This window comes from Homarus americanus, unplaced genomic scaffold, assembly GCF_018991925.1.
Source record: "Homarus americanus isolate GMGI-L3 unplaced genomic scaffold, GMGI_Hamer_2.0 scaffold25827, whole genome shotgun sequence".
Taxonomy (NCBI): Eukaryota; Metazoa; Arthropoda; class Malacostraca; order Decapoda; family Nephropidae; genus Homarus; species Homarus americanus.
This window is the reverse complement of record NW_024738300.1, coordinates 2,720,952-2,738,495: the sequence shown is the minus strand read 5'-3', so window position 1 is coordinate 2,738,495 and position 17,544 is coordinate 2,720,952. Positions and strand designations below refer to the sequence as shown.

General features: G+C 40.0%; 1 protein-coding gene across 1 annotated transcript in view; it reads left to right on the top strand.

Annotated features, from left to right (window-relative positions):
* LOC121873791 (probable glutamate receptor) overlaps positions 1-17,544 on the top strand; it is a 67,286-nt gene that overhangs the window by 35,571 nt on the left and 14,171 nt on the right. Inside the window, exons 8-10 of the mRNA XM_042377493.1 lie at positions 6,001-6,091; positions 6,476-6,785; positions 11,525-11,742. Coding sequence (XP_042233427.1) covers positions 6,001-6,091; positions 6,476-6,785; positions 11,525-11,742 — 619 coding nt within the window. The remainder of the gene's footprint in view (positions 1-6,000; positions 6,092-6,475; positions 6,786-11,524; positions 11,743-17,544) is intronic.

Below are 17,544 nucleotides of genomic sequence, written 5' to 3'. Positions count from 1 at the left end.
TATCAGAAAAACGATCATGCCACATGAATTCTTGAAGGTAAGAATTTAAAAAGCTTCGTTTGCAGCCACGCATGGTCTTGATGTAACTCTTGTTCTTGTTCCAATATGATTCAATCGTTTGTGTGTGCACACCAGTATTCACATCCACAAAATTGACTAAAAAATTTTGAGCCCACTTACTATTATATAGTCCTCCTACCTGACTGGAAGGTCTTGACTCCACTAACCTGAAGATTAACAACCGTGGAGGGTCCTGACCCCACCTGAAGAATTGTCACTCCAGGTGTTGCCACCTGAAGATTAACAACCGTGGAGGGTCCTGACCCCACCTGAAGAATTGTTACTCCAGGTGTTGCCACCTGAAGAATCGTCGCCCCAGGATATCCCACCTGAAGAATTGTCACCCCAGGTGTTGCCACCTGAAGAATCGTCGCCCCAGGATATCCCACCTGAAGAATTGTCGCCCTGCCTGACTCTGGGGCGATGATTTTTCAGGTGATCCTTTGTACCTTCCTTGACAGCCTTGTCCCTGACTATGCTAACGTCCAATTCGTCTATCAAAGGACTGAAAGGGTTGGTACACTTAGCTGTTGTTGTCGTATCCTTGGTGTGTTTTTTCACCACCAGTTTTTTGGTTCCTCGGCTCACAACCTTCCATTCGCCTGAACTTTCGTCAGGCACGGGCTTTCCTTGTCTCTATTTTTCCTTCATCCTCGCTAACTCTTCCTTTAATTTCAAGATTTCTTTCTTGGCCCTCTCTCACTCAGCCCTCTGAAGGGCACAGCCCTGTTCACTGTTTAGCACTAGCCATTACTGACAATTAATCACCGCGAGCTAGGCCTGCCGTGACCTTTCCTCTAGTGAGGTCAGAACACATCTGAGGAGCCTCGTCTCAATTAAGGTAATACTTCCTGCATGTTTTACTTTTTTCTTATTTTAATTTTGTACGTAGATCTCCCGTCAATTTTAATTGTTTTTAATTATAATGCTATTTTCAAACTTTTGTGGAAGGTAAATTTTAGAGTAATGTTTTGTTTTTATTGTATATTACCTGTATTTTTTATTTTTTTTTGTCTGTTTTCTAGGTTTTCATGATGGAAAATTATATTTCGAAAGTTAGTAATTAAAGAAACCCAACTTAGTCAAGATGTTTGTGTTTCCCATGGCTCTCCTATTCATTATAAAACTATGCTTTCTGTATGATATATATGGACACAAAGTAGTGCCTTCAGCTGTATATTGTATATTACTCTTATTAATTATGTATAGTAAAGTATTACAGAACATGTATTAATTCTATGTAATATTCTATTTATTGTGCACCATATTATGTATATAAATTATCACATTTATACTTTATGTATTCAGCTTGTGAATGCTGGCATCTGTATAGGCCAGCGCGTAGTAATACATAGATAGATGTAGAGGTAGTTAAGACCGAGTCCTGGTGGCGTGCCCACAGGCTTCCTACTGTAATATTATCTCCCGTACGAGAATAGAACCTACTTTTAAAGACAACAAGTGTTTGTATATACCCTCAGTAGTATAGAACATTCTTTGGGTATCTGGCAATACGCTAGATGGCGCAGTGATTACTTCTCAGTGAGATTCAGTGGACCAAGCCTTCCCCGGACTCTGTTTATGGCGTCTCTTCCACTTCAGCCGACAGCAAGACTACTACAAGCCTCTAGACTTACAGTGTTGTGAAGTGCTATGCTGTGTACAGTGCTGTGCTGTGAAGTGAAGTGTTTTGTGAAGTGCTGTGCTGTGTATTTTAATCATAATTGTCTGTGCAAGTTGCGGTCAGCTGACTAAGGGAGCGACCCGACAGTACGTGCTCTCCCGTCTCTGGTCTGAGGGTGACTGAGGAGCTAGCGACGCTGGCCACTCGCTCCTACGTCTGGCAGCGCGCCAAGTCTCTCCCCTCCCGCCAGGCACACACACACACACACACACACGCATTCACCTTATATTTCTGGTGACTTACTGTAAACTTCTGTAATTCTGTGCATAGATTACGAGGGGCTGACCCGATCTTTTGCACAGATAGAGAATAGAAGCAGTCGGCATGTCTCACAGGGATCATAACGATACCCTGGACGATGGGGTTACGAGTTTTAGTGTGGGAGACATCTCCCCACCCACAATTACGCCCCACGCCCCCCACAGTGACAGTGGCCAGTCACCCACAGAATCTCCTCGCTCGTCGCGAGCCAGCTCTCCTGCGATGCATGCGTCCACAGATCTCCTTCAACTGATAAAGTGGATGGAAACTTCTCGACGCCAGGACGATATGGCAAGGAGAGAAGAGGAAGAAATTAGGTACAAAGAGTCTGAAAGACGACGCCACAAAGAGGAACAAACACGCAGAGAACTCGAAGAGATACGTAGACGTGAGGATGACCTTAGAAGACAGGAGGATCAAGCCAGATTTGAAGCTTTGATTTCTCTGTTAGCCTCCCCACAACGTTCTACCGTACAAGATTCGTCTGCTACAACTGATGTTGATGCGACTAGAGGTACTGGTACCTCATTTTCCAGAGTCGGAACAACACCTCAAAAGGCTGCTGTACAGACGCCTCCCTCTCTGATGTCTGACGCTTCTTATCAGATGTTTCGGGAATGGCGTCGACGTTGGCAAGACTACGCAACAATGGTTGACTTGTCAAGTTTATCACAGCCGAAACAAATGATCCAGCTTCGTATGTGCTTGTCCTTAGAGACACAACGTACTCTCGAGCACACACTTCAAGTGCCTCCTACGACAACTCTGACGGTAGAGGCCGTGCTCGACAAGTTGCAGGAACACGTCAAGGGACAGCGCAACGAAGCACTCAGGAGAAGACAACTCCTCCAATGTAAACAGCTTGAGGGAGAATCTTTTGACGCGTTTTTTGTAAGGCTCAAAAGGTGTTCAGAGGAAGTTGATGTTTGTCCCGGACATTCTCAAGTCTGTGAAGAAACACAACTTAAGACAATTATCTTAACGGGTGTCCGAGATGAAGAGCTAGTTCAGCGTCTCATTTCCCTCGACCCCACTTCCTCCCTTCAAGATGTTGTTACGAAATGTCGAGCGTACGAGGCCGCCAGGTGTGCGACTTCAGCTTTACGCTCACAGCCTGACCAGGTGAGGGCAGTGTCTTCCTACAGAAAGGGTAAGAAGCAGCAAGGTAACCCCACCCCTCACCCTCCAGCTACACCTTCAGCAGCAGCTTTGTGTAACAGCTGTGCGAGACAGCATAATGCCTCCCAGTGCCCAGCTGCTCAAAGCGTGTGCAGAAGTTGCGACCGCCAGGGTCACTGGGCTTACACAGTCAAGTGCCCTGCTAGCAAAGTTCAGTGTAGACTTTGTGGTCGTGTGGGCCATTATGACAAATGTTGTCGTAAGAAGACACATAAAGGACACCACCTAGGATCCAAGAAGTCATCCTCAGGTAGTGCTGGCGCGCCCCCTCCTTCTGGCAAGCATCAAGACGCTGTGTCCAGTCGTTCCTGCCGTCGTGTACGTAGTTCCACAGACACGACGCCCCAGCACATCAATGTCGTCATTTCTTACGGTAACTCGTCATCCAGTCTTCAGATGTTACCTGACACCGGTGCTGACGTCTCAGTAATTGGTCCACAACATTTAGCAAGTTTGGGAATACCCCGGAGCAACCTACAGCCCCCTCCTCAGACAACGAAACTGACAGCTGATGGTTCCAAGATGGCTCCAGCGTTGGGATCTTTCTGGGCTACCCTTACCTTTGGTAAGCAGTCTTGCTCAGCCCGGATTGATGTTCATAATGGTATCCCGACTCCGCTCTTATCATATGGCCATTGTCAGGAGTTGGCCATTATTTCCAAGGAATTCCCTAAACCTATTTCATTGAAGGCCGTCTTCACATCAGAAGAGTCTACAGCACTGGATGCAGACAAGACCCTTGAAGATCTCCGCACCGCAGCCCGGGCCGACCCTTCCTACATCCGGCTCGTCGACTGTGTGTCTCAGGGATTTCCATCTAATCGATACGACCTTCATGAATCGCTACTCCCGTACTGGAAAATACGCGAGGACCTCTATTGTGATGGAGACCTCGTCTTGTATGGTCCACGAGTAGTTATTCCTGCTGCCCTACGCCGCCGTACCTTGGCCCGCCTTCACGACAGCCATCGAGGAGTGGAGGCCACCAAGCGACGGGCGAAGCAGACTGTATTTTGGCCCGGAATCAACGCGGACATTGCAAGTACCGTCCGTGCCTGTGAACCGTGCCAGATTCTGCAACCTAGCCAGCAACAGGAACCTTTAATGTGCGACGATAACCCTTCAAGACCCTTCGAGTCTGTGTCGGCCGATTTCTTTGCAGTTGCAGGGAAGTCCTTCCTCGTCATTGCCGACCGACTGTCTGGATGGCCTGTTGTCGTCCCCTGTGGTAGTGATACAACGGCTACTGCTACCATCCGGAGCTTCAGGCATTACTTCAGAGAAGTTGGTGTTCCCCTCCGCCTCAGGACTGATGGAGGACCCCAGTTCACCAGCCACGAGTTCCGGGACTTCATGGACCGTTGGGGAGTCCGTCATGTCGTGACCTCGCCCCACTACCCCCAGGCGAATGGACACGCTGAAGCCGCAGTCAAGACTGTGAAACACCTGATCCTTAAGGTGTCACCCTCAGGAAATATCGACTGCGAGGACTTCGATCGAGGTTTGTTGGAGTTACGCAACACCCCGAACTTCACCGGACGCTCCCCAGCCCAGGTTCTATACGGACATCATCTCAGGTCTTGTGTTCCTGCCCACCCGAAGTCTTTTTCTCAAGAGTGGCAGGCCAAGACTGAAGAATGTGACCGCCGTGCAGCAGAACGAGCCGCAGATGTCGCTGCTCGGTACGACTGTCATGCCCGCCCCCTTCCCAGGTTGAGTATCGGCCAGCAGATCAGGATTCAAGATCCGGTATCTCACCGCTGGGACAAGGTTGGGGTTGTTATGGGTATTGGCCGGTCCAGGGACTACCAAGTGCGTCTTCCTAGTGGTAGAGTATGGTGGAGGAACCGTCGTTTCCTCCGACCTGTGGAGCTGCCTAGTGTTGACCCCTCCCCAGTTGAGTCCCCTAATGTTGATGTCTCTAAAGTAAATCCATCCCCACCTTGTGTTTCTGCCCCAGTACTCCGCAGGTCCGAGCGACTCAGAAACAAAGGTCCGCTCAAGATGAAACTATGAGCGTATAGGGGGGAGGGAGGTGTATGATATATATGGACACAAAGTAGTGCCTTCAGCTGTATATTGTTATATTACTCTTATTAATTATGTATAGTAAAGTATTACAGAACATGTATTAATTCTATGTAATATTCTATTTATTGTGCACCATATTATGTATATAAATTATCACATTTATACTTTATGTATTCAGCTTGTGAATGCTGGCATCTTTATAGGCCAGCGCGTAGTAATACATAGATAGATGTAGAGGTAGTTAAGACCGAGTCCTGGTGGCGTGCCCACAGGCTTCCTACTGTAATATTATCTCCCGTACGAGAATAGAACCTACTTTTAAAGACAACAAGTGTTTGTATATACCCTCAGTAGTATAGAACATTCTTTGGGTGCACAATAAATAGAATATTACATAGAATTAATACATGTTCTGTAATACTTTACTATACATAATTAATAAGAGTAATATAACAATATACAGCTGAAGGCACTACTTTGTGTCCATATATATCATACACTTTCCACTTTACAAGTCCATTGCTGAAGTTATATATATATATATATATATATATATATATATATATATATATATATATATATATATATATATATATATATATATATATATATATATATATATATATATATATATATACATATATATATATTTATATATATATATATATGTATATACGCATTAACACTTGTAAGATAACCTCACATTTTCGACACGATGAAATAATGTCTTTCTATGGAGTCATTGATGTATTAAAATAGGTCTTGATGCTTGTCTCACTCACCAGATACAGGTATGTACGTCCTCCTGACGGGTCGTGGGGAGTTAAGCAAGAGGATGGTTCCTGGACGGGCATGATTGGTATGGTGGGCAGACAGGTATGGTCACTTAATCCGTAATGACTAGATTAATAGCGAAATATATTCGTTAGGACTAAAATATTTACAAAATACGTAATGCAACTGAGCAGCAGTAAATAAAAATTTAATCAATTATTTTTATTTTTATTTTATGAAAATAAAGTTAAAAGAAATCGATATTGCATTGATTGCACAGTATACCTCTTCTGTTTACTATAACTTCAACTTTCTAAATGATGCAATGTTTTTATTTCTGATAATTGTTAGTTAATGTTCCATCCTTCTGAATAAAGAATAAACCCTATAAATCTTTACATCCATAAAAATTTTAAGTTTCTTTCGGATGATTTATATCAGTATTCTCTAATATATAATAATTTATTTAAGTGTTGTTATACACAGGAGGCGGATTTCGGTCTAGGTCCCTTCGATATTAGCGCCACTCGAGCTGAGATGGTGGACTTCACGACGGAGATATTAACAGAAACAGCGAGGATCATGGGAGGTCGAGGTCTGCCAGAGGTGGATCCGTGGGGCTTCCTGCTGCCTATGACGCCGCTGGTGTGGTTATCAATTTTGACGGCGCTGATACTAGTACCTTTGGTCGTATTCCTCTTGTCCTCGTGGGTTGGTCTGAGAACTACTAATAAAGATATATCGTCATCGTCGTTAAATATGTTCGTCTCTTACATACAAATTTTTTTACAGCAAGGTAATAAACCTCCACAACATTTTACTTCTGTTTTATAAACTGAAGAGTAAAGTTCATTCTTGTTAATCGAAATGTGCCCATGGTTTTTGCATTTGTGTTTACTCTTGATTTTGTATGATATATAGTGTCTGGATTCCTGGCCTGTCCTAACACTATATTTATCCTGTCTAAGTCTAGTTGTAAAATCTTTGCCCGTCTGACCTAAGTAGAACATATTACATTCCTTGCAAGGAACCTTGTAACTGCAGTCGCCTGCATTGCTGGGAGAGTTCTTAATTAACATTTGTTTTACAGTACAAGAATTACTAAACGTTTCAGGTTTTTCAGTTATAGAGGAATTTGAGTGATTTTTTGGATAAATGGTAATACTAAGAGATTCAACACGAGGAGGTTTAGGGTCAGTTCTTAAAAGGCATTTGTCTATAAAGATCTAGGGTACTTCAAGTTCAATTCAATATCATAGATATATTCAAATTTTTCAACAATGAATTCCGGACTGCATATTCGTAGAGCACGTAAAAACATTGATGAAAATACTGACTGCTTGACTCTGTCGTGGTGGGAAGGACAATAATGAATATATGAACACACATTAGTAGGTTTCCTATAAATACTGAACTTGAAGGTGTTACCTACTCTATGGATCAGACAGTCTAGAAATGGGAATTGATATTCACTTTCTTGCTCCAATGTGAATTTGAATATGGGGCCTAAACTGTTAAGTTCTCTCTACATGGCCAATGACATATTCCATCAACTATATCTTTAAGCGAAACTGCAGGCGATGGTAAATTATTACTTAGTAATTAAAAAAAAAGTCCATATGTAATATGAGACAGGCAAGGAAATATTTTTTAGGGAATTGGCGAGTAACTCAAGCAAATCATCAACTGGAACATTTGTAAACAGCATAAAAATTAGCCAGTTTAAAATCATAATTAATGTGTAAGTTATTGAGTTTATTATCTAAGTCCACATTATTCTTAATATTAGAACGTGTTATGTTCCCTACTAGAGGGTTCAGTAATGATGCGTCTTGCTGGGTTATTAGGCTTGTTCACTGCTTCGTTTGTTAAATTACTGAATTTCTCCAAATTTCAAAAAGCTCTCGCCATATCAACACTGTCGACTCCCTTGTTAGAGCCATCAAAATTTAAACCATAACCGAGGGCACACAAGGTATCATTGTCTAGTTGTTTAGAGGAGAGATTCACGACAAAATTGTAATTGGCATCCTTATAGTCTAATCACTATTTTTAATGAACTGTGCTAATCTGTGGTTTAAGTTTGCTTGGAGGTCAGAACGCTCATATCTCAGCATGTCAAAACAGTTATCCAGCATGAACTTCTTCCATTCACTCGGTATAATCTTATAAAAAGTTTGTTTTTTCTGTCCTACAATTCGAAAAGCTCCACTTCAGTCTTCTTCATTTCAGTGTGTTTCTTTAGAATGATTTCCTAGAAATCATAAAAATGGCGGTCAGACATCTGCACAACACGTTGTGGGAAGATTGATCTTGGCATAACTTGTTCACCAAGGCACGCCTGACGAAATTCCATTCGTAATTCCAAATTATGGGCTTTGATCCTCGAAGAACATAAGAACATAAGAACATAAGAATGGAGGAAACTGCAGCGGGCCTATTGGCCCATACTGGGCAGTCCCATTTACCCCCAACCCCTATTGCTCATATATCCATCCAACCTATGTTTGAAGCTATCCAGCGTATTCGAGTTAATGATGATATATGGTAACTTGTTCCATTCATCCACTACTCTATTTCCAAACCAATGTTTACCTATTTCGCGCCTAAATCTAAATTTGTCTAATTTAAAACCATTGTTACGAGTTCGCTCCCGGTTGGATAGTTTGAGTACCTTTGTAATGTCCCCTTTGTTTAGCCCTGTCTTCCACTTATACACTTCTATCAGGTCGCCCCTCGCTCTACGTCTCTCGAGGGAGTGCAAATTAAGATGCTTTAACCTGTCTCTGTACTCATGGTTCCTAATGCCCGGGATTAGTCTTGTCATTCTCCTCTGAATTCTTTCCAAGGATTCTATATCCATTCTATAATACGGTGACCAGAATTGAACTGAGTAATCTAAGTGAGGTCTCACAAGTGCAAGATATAGTTTTAAGATGACCTCGCTAGTCTTGTAACTAACACTGCTTTGTATGAACCCAAGCACTTTATTAGGAGAAATATTCAGCAATGAAGAGAGGCAGCCCATGCAAATAAATCACTGTAGGTGAGCGTGATCCATATATGTACTGATAACCACATAGGAAAAAAGGAAACACCAAGTTCCCATGCGCTTTCGTGTCATTCAAATCTGTAGGAGTACTTAATAACAATGCCAGTCAGTATATACAGTAAAGGAAAATGAGATCAATTTCTTGGGGACAGCAGGTGTCCACCATATTTGCGTCATTAAGTAGTTACCCATCCCCTTTACAGCATAAATATAGTCCTCAAATCATAGGGTTGACGACCGCAGTCCTCCACGGTTTTGTATCTCTCTCTGGAGACCCAATTTTTAATTTCCTTCATCATTCCCAGTGTCTGCCTTATTCTGACCCTCCGACTCTCAACTTTGCCCATTAATATTTCATCCCTAATCATATAATTTTTCTCTTTCTATACATTTCAGGTATTTCCCTTGAAGTTCTTGTTAATCTTAATACTTCTTCATTTGTTTTTATTTCAGTGTCGCCTATTCTTATCATTCGCCTATAACACCACATTTCAAAGGCCTCCAACCTCTTTCTTTCTGATGTCTGCTGAAAGTGTCCACGCACCTGACCCATACAATAGTCCCTGCGATATATAGCTTTCCAGCTATCTTTTTCTCAAATAGAAGTTAATGTCTATTTTCATTAGGTCTTTTAGATTATTGTATGTGTTTTTCCTTGCCCTATTCTTGTTTTGATTTTTCAGTACATCTACCATAAGCGCTAACGTTACTTCTCAAATATACTCACAATTTTCCACTTATTAAGTTCCCTGTTCCCTACCATAGTTTATAATTTTAGTATTTATTTTCAATTTTAAAAAAACCTTTACTTTAATCTTTACAGTATTTACTCTTAGGCCATATTTTTCACCAATTTCCACTCATCTGATAGCGAGTTTTTGTAATGCCTCTTCTCTTTCTGTGATAAGAGCAGTATTATCTGTATAGCGTGTATTTGATATTACTTTACTATTAACTTTATTATCACTTATTACTTCTCTCATTAACAAATTCTGAATACATATTATACAATGTTGGAGATAGAACACAGCCTTGTCTTAGTCACTGTCTAACTGTGAACCAATTAGCAAGTTCGTTACAGCCTCCTGTTGCCAGTCTTCAAAATTCTAAATATCCTTCATTAATGTCTATTTTTTCCAATATCTCTATAAGTCTATTGTGCTCTAACTTATCAAAACCTTTTTGCAAAATCAACAAAGAAGATATACAAAGTTCTTTGGGCATCTAAGGCCCTTTCACTCAAAAATTTCCAAACCAAATACAGCTTCTCTAATTCCTTTTCACTTTTTCCAAATTCTTTTTGCTCCTCAGGTAATTCACTTTCTATTCTAAACTTTATTCTACTTAAAATTTTGTTTAAGGCAACTTTGCAGGCATAACTTTTTAAGCTTATTGTTCTAAACAGGGTGCACTCTGAGGCGCCTGGCCTTTTAGGTAAAAATACAATTATTGTTTTTTAAATTACTGGGAAGCTCTCCTTTGATTAATAAAATTACATGTTTTACTAAAAAAAAAAAAAAGAAGCCCATTCTTGTCCATTTGTTTTATTAATTCTGCTGGAAGCTGATCAACCCCACAAGCTTTATAATTTTTCATTTTGCTCACAGCTGCCCCAACTTTTGTTTCAAGAATTGTCATTTCGACCTTTATTTCCTTTTCGTTTCTTACCTCTAGTCTATCCTTATCATTGTATAGTTCTTCTATGTACTCTGCATAACTTATTTTTACTTCTTCTGCCCTAAACATAATTTTATTGTTTGTGCTTTTAATTGTACCAGCCCTTTTTTTATAGTTAATTTAGTTAATTTGTCTGTACATTCCCAGTAATTATGCCTTCTGTCATCACCTTCAATCTCCTTTCATTTAATTTTTAGATTACCTTTCTTGGCCAGTCTGCATTCTCTTTGCATTTCTTTGGTAAATTTTATATAAGCCTTACTTCATTTTCTCATATATCTTCTATATATTTTCCTAAATATTGTATTTGTCATCCACTTACCCGTAGCCTCTTTTCACTTATGTGCCATAAGTTTTTCCCCAGATTCTAGCATTACTTCTTTGTAATTATTAAATTGCTGTTCTAGTCCTTGTTTATCAAAGTCATCCTATAAAAATACCGAAAATCTATTTTCGGCTTCAATCTCATATTTTATCCCTGCCCCCGTCTTAAGTTTACCTAAATCCCATTTGATTTTATCCATAGTTTTTCTTTTTTTTTTAAGTTTTAGTCTCATTAAACCCATTAAACTCATTAAACTAATTAATAACAAAGGTTGACCTAATTATTTCCGGGACGTTAACCAAATATCATGGGCGGTTTTTGTTTAGATAAAAAAAAATCTGAAGTTCAACATGAAAGTGTGCGAAAAAAAATAATTATTGTGTTCCGCCTTTACCACAAAACATTAACCAAGATAGAAACTTTTGATATAGACTGTGGCAATTCTAGTAAGAAATAAATCGAGAACTTCGTACGTGGACAGCTGGTGCTGTGTCTCCTGACCCGTGGTGGGAGAGGACAGTGTTAGCCGTGTGGATGATAGCCATGTTGGTGTTGACCAAGAGCTACGCCGGCAACCTCATGTCCAACTTAGCTGTGAGATACATCCCTCAACCTTACCAGTCTCTCCGGGACGTGCTTGACGACCCCTCTGTCACCATGATATGGGAGATTGACACCTCTTACGTACAGTATTTTGAGGTAAATGTTTGTCTCTTCTCGTTTTGTAACGCAAGTGTGTACACACATACAGTATATAATATATATATATATATATATATATATATATATATATATATATATATATATATATATATATATATATATATATATATATATATATATATACCTCTATTTGAAACAATCCTAAGAATTCTAAAGGGAACATCGAGCACTACCAAGGCACCCACCACAAGGACAACCAAACTAACTATCAGGTTTTTTTTTTTTTTTAATATCACACAAATCCTGCCTCTTCGTCTTATTCTCAAGCAGCGGGATCCTCCACTGGGGATTGGGATAGCCCTTGCTAAAAAGTTAAAAAGCGCGAAACTATAAATAAATTTCAACAGTTCATATATAGGCGTAGACACGGACTTCAATATTCCTGACTAACAAAGTATGGTTTGCATATTGAAGTCCGCTAAATAGGGATAATTGCCGGGTGAATTTAGGATAGTAGCCGGGTTTGCGTTAGGTTAGGTTAGGTTAGCACCAGAAATGAAGGTCAGAGGTCATAGTCGTTCAAATCGCAACAAGAACCATAGGAAAAACCTATTTTTTTATGGAAATATCAAAACCTGGCTACCATCATAAATTGATCAATTGCTGAATACCGATAATTCCATGTGTTTATCTTTTTGAAACCTCTGACTGCCCATGAATGATAATGCAGATCATAAAAATATATGTACTGTATATGAAAAGTTTCATACAAAACTTAACCTTACCTAACCTAACCTAACCTAACCTAACCTAACCCACTTTAGGTATATTTTATTATATTTTATGAGAGTAAACTTCTCCTTATATGAAACATATCAAAATTTAACATGTACTACTACATATTCAATTCCAATGGTTTAGACTTTAGAGCGAGAAAAAACAAAAAATTATCCCTATTTGGAAAAAAACCTAAGTTTCTTTTTAAGGCCAAATCGGCAATTATATCTATTTACCGTGATATATATATATATATATATATATATATATATATATATATATATATATATATATATATATATATATATATATATATATATATATATATATATATATATATATATATATATATATATATATATATATATATGCTGATAACCACATAGGAAATAAGAAAACACGAAGTTCCCAAGCGTTTTCGTGTAATTTACATCTTCAGGGGCAATCCGCTTTTGCCAGTGTTGAGAAACTTATATATGGAATATTTTCAGAAGAAACAACTAAGTAATATTTTACCACCTTCAGCAGTTTGGTTTTGATATGTAGATGATGTAATATGTCTTTGGCAATATAATGAGAACTTAAAAGCCTTTCTACCACTACTCAACAACTTAGCCCCCTCGATTAAATTCACTGTGTAATTAGAAAGTGACTGTAAATTACCATTCCTAGACTGTCTGATCAACAGAATAGGTAACACCTTTAAGTTCAGTAGTTTTAGGAAACCTACTAATGTGTGTTCAAATATTTATTATCACTCTGCCTATCATAATAGAGTCAAACAGTCAGTATTCTCATCGATAATTTTACGTGCTCTAAGAATATGCAGTCCGGAATTCATTGATGACGAATATAAATATATCTATAATATTGGTTTGAACTTAAAATACCCTTGATATTTTACAGACAAATGCCTTAACAGCGTTAAGAAATCTTTTTATTGAAGTGATCCTAAATATCTTCATGATAATAAAAATTTCTTAGTATTACCATTTAACAAAAATTTCTCTCAAATTCTTTTAGAACTGAAAACCTGGAACGTAATTGTAACATTTAGTAACTTATGCAATGTAAAACAGATGTTAATTAAGAACTTCAGCAATGCAGGTGGCTGTATTTACAAGGTTCCTTGCAAGGAATGTAATATGTTTTACTTAGACCAGACAGGGAAATGATCTTATAACTCGACTTAAGCAACATAAAAATAGTGTTAGGACAGGCCAGATATTCAAGGCTTTGTTCATTCATATGAGAGATAATAAGCATTGCATTGACTGGGATAATGCCTCCTCAGTATTATCTTGTAATTTAATCATCAGTGAGAACATTAAAGAATCTAGTGTCATTAAGCATACCGAATCTGTCAACATGAATTTCAGTAATGGCTTGTGTACAAATTGGACAATTTTGTGATTAACAAGATTTGTAAACTTATGATCTGACTATGGAAGAACATATGCTGTCCATAGGGACTTGATCTCACTCTCATTTACTATATACAGTATATTAGCCTTGTCAATAATTATTCTTGGTCTCCTCATCTCAACTCCTCTTTCGACTGCCGGACCCGGACCGGTGAAGACCTGCCCTCTCTCTGCTTCCATTGTTGACCAACTTTGCTGACCGTACTCACTAGAGGGAACTTTGTCACCCCGACTGTTCTGGGAGTACTCCCAGAGAAGGGCGGCGCAGCTTGGACACCCTGCGGCATCAAACGACCGAACGACCGTCACCGGACTACCCCACGAGCGATCAGAATTGTCAACACCGGCTAGTCCTCCCTACAGGCAGTGTGAGTGACTCACACTCCTGCTGGAGGGCAGCTATAGCGTGGCAATCCTGACGTGGTTTGGGGTCTATCTCTACAACCCTCAGAGGTGTATTCTTCCTCGGGTCCCCCCAGTAGCTGTTCACCTCCCTCCCAGGAGATAGTGAACACTGGAGGTGGACAGGAGCAGAACCTATCCCTCCGCCGAGCCTTCCTGGGTAGCCGTGATCGTGCGGGTCCACCTGGGAAGGGGGTAGCATTCCTGAATGCTTAACCCCTTGAATATGTACACTAGCTCACACCTATAAGTGAGCAAATAAAAACACTAGGAAAGTAGGTTCCCCTAACTGGGCTTCTGGGAGAGAGACATTGGAACCACCCTACGACCACTCGACCATCAAGCGGCGGTAGGGGGTATTGAAATTCCTTTGCTAGGTAGGACACAAGCTTCGTCCCACGCAACGGTGGCCTTACCCACCACTGGACGGATGAAAAAAAAGACGACCCAAGCATGACAAAGACAACGAGTAACAGGATTCGGGTACGCTCCCTCCGCGGGGGCGTATCCGAAAAACGCAAAGAGGAACTAGGCACTATCTTATGTGCCCACCGCAACTTCAAATTCGAGGCTCTCATCGAAGCAAGAAACTCATACATAGTTCTCTGCTTAGAAGAAAGAGATGTCGACCTTATGCTCGCCACATATGCTGTCAAAAAACTGAAAAGGGAGAACTTTGAAATAGTTGTACCACCCCAAGTAAGAGAGAGGAAATCCATCGTAATGAAGAGGGTGGACAAGTTTATCACGCAGAAGACACCAAGCGACATCGTAAAAGAAATAGAAGAGAAAAACACCTGGGAAAAAGTGGAGGAGGTAGTGTTGATGCCAAATGCACCAATTATGATGAAGATCAGATTCATTGAGATCTCCATGGCTCAGAAGGCAATGGAAAGCGGTATAGGCATATCACACTACCATATACCGAAACACCAAATATAAAAAGGAAGAATTCTACCCAATAACACCATGCTGGACATGTTATAAGTACAATCACACCTCAGCCAGCTGCCCTGAAAAGGACAAGAAGTACTGCTCTGAATGTGCTGCGGAGGGCCACACATTCAGAGACTGCACAGACAAGGATAAGCCAAAATGCCTAAACTGCAAAGGGGATCACCAGACACTGGCAGCCCGGTGCCCCACAAGAAAAAAAAGTAATAAAAGACCCAAAAGAAAAAGAAAAGGCCAAAAAGAAAATGGAACTAAATCCAAACAAGACCTATGCAGCCATTGCAAAACTTCAGGACACAACAAAAAAGGACCTGGAAAAATTAAAAGAAGTGCAACCTACTCAAGCCACCTACCTTAAACTTAATGAAGGCCTCCCATTCACAATTCTAACAGCAATAATACACGCACACATCAACAACGTTGCCAAACCAGGAACATTCGGGAAAACCATAAAAGAGATGTTCGCTGCAAACAATGTACCCCATGTGAACTTCACAGACGATGTTCCATCGACAGAGATATTTAAAATTATGACAGAAAGCAGCCTGGGAATAGAAAAAACTCAGGAGCAGCCGCACCAGATAACAACGGACAAGAGAGGAACTGAAACTAAATCTCAGAAGACTCCTGACTACAGCGATAATATCGGCATTCGATTTTTCTCCGTCAACTCACAACCGATAATCCCTAACGAAAAACTTATACAAGAAATACAAGAAGGCAACTTAAAATACAAATTTAGGGACAATAGAGTGGAGGAGTCACACATTGAAACCCTAATCAGAGGCGGGGGAATCAACACCAAATACAACACCATTGAAAAAGTCGACACTTCAATATATAGGAAAATAAGAACAAGCCTAAGAGAGGTACGGCAGAGATATGCGACAGGAGAGACAAGAGCGGGCAAGCAATTTGCACTGAGTTCACGGGATCCACCAGTTCGCAGAACCGAAACATAAAGAATTTACAACATAATGCCCTTGCCTGGACACAGATACGGAAAACAGAGCTAACAAATGCATTCAACACATTGGACCCGGACATAATACTAATCAACTCACATGGTCGGAAAAACAGTGACAAAATAAAGATCTCTAACTACCATGTACATCAAATGAACATACACGACGAACCACATGACGGAATAGCAATAGCTATAAAACGCAACATACAATACAAAATCATAGACAACTTCCAAAGTAACTTTCTTGCAGCCGAAATAAATACAACAAGAGGCCCAATAACTATTGGAACTTTATATCTAACATTCAAAAGCCCAATATTCCTTACAGGGGACATCTTAAAACTAATGAGGCAAAACAATCCAGCATACTTCATAGGAGACCTCAACGCTAAACACACAACCTTAAGACACAATAACAGAAACCCAGGAGGAAAAATCCTGCATGATCTAATCGAACACGGGACAATAACACACCTCGGGCCCGACTTCAAAACTTACGTATCAGCCGGTAGCTCGAGAAAACCAGACATTGTTTTAACCAATAGGCATCACCATCTAAACGTACATCTAAAAGCTGGACCCACAACAACCAGTGATCATCTACCCATAATAGCAACTCTATCCACATCCCCGATACAAATTCCATCAATCCCAAGATTTTCACTCAGTAGAGCAAATTGGGAAAAATTTTGATCGGGTCTTAGCAACAACGAACCATCACTACTACACAACAAAGACACAACAGAGATTGACAAAACACTGGATACATGGTACAATGAAGTAATAACAGCAATGAAAAACAACATCCCAAAAACAACATACCGTACATTACCACATGCACAATTAACATATGAAGAGAAAATGATCCAAACTAGATTCACCAATCTATATGAATACACAAAAACACACGGGTGGAGCAATGACAACAGAATATTATACAGGAATCTAAAAGAAGAACTGATAGACATAAGCAAGAACAAACACAATGAAACATGGAACAAACTGATCAATGACACACAAGCAGACTACAGAAACCCAAAAGCATTCTGGAAAAAAATAAATAACCTAATGGGAACTAACTCGGAAGAAATTAGCGACATAAAGGACAAAAACGGAAGAAAGGCAACAGAACCACACGATAAAGAACCAATATTTAGAGAATACTGGAAAGACATATCAGAATGACGAAGACAATAGAAGCTTCTGCCAAGAAACAGAACAGGCAACTAGAACATATTTGAGCCAGAACACAGAGAAATGGAAACCTACTAGAAAAATCAACCTTAATTCATAAAATAATAATAACCCAATAAT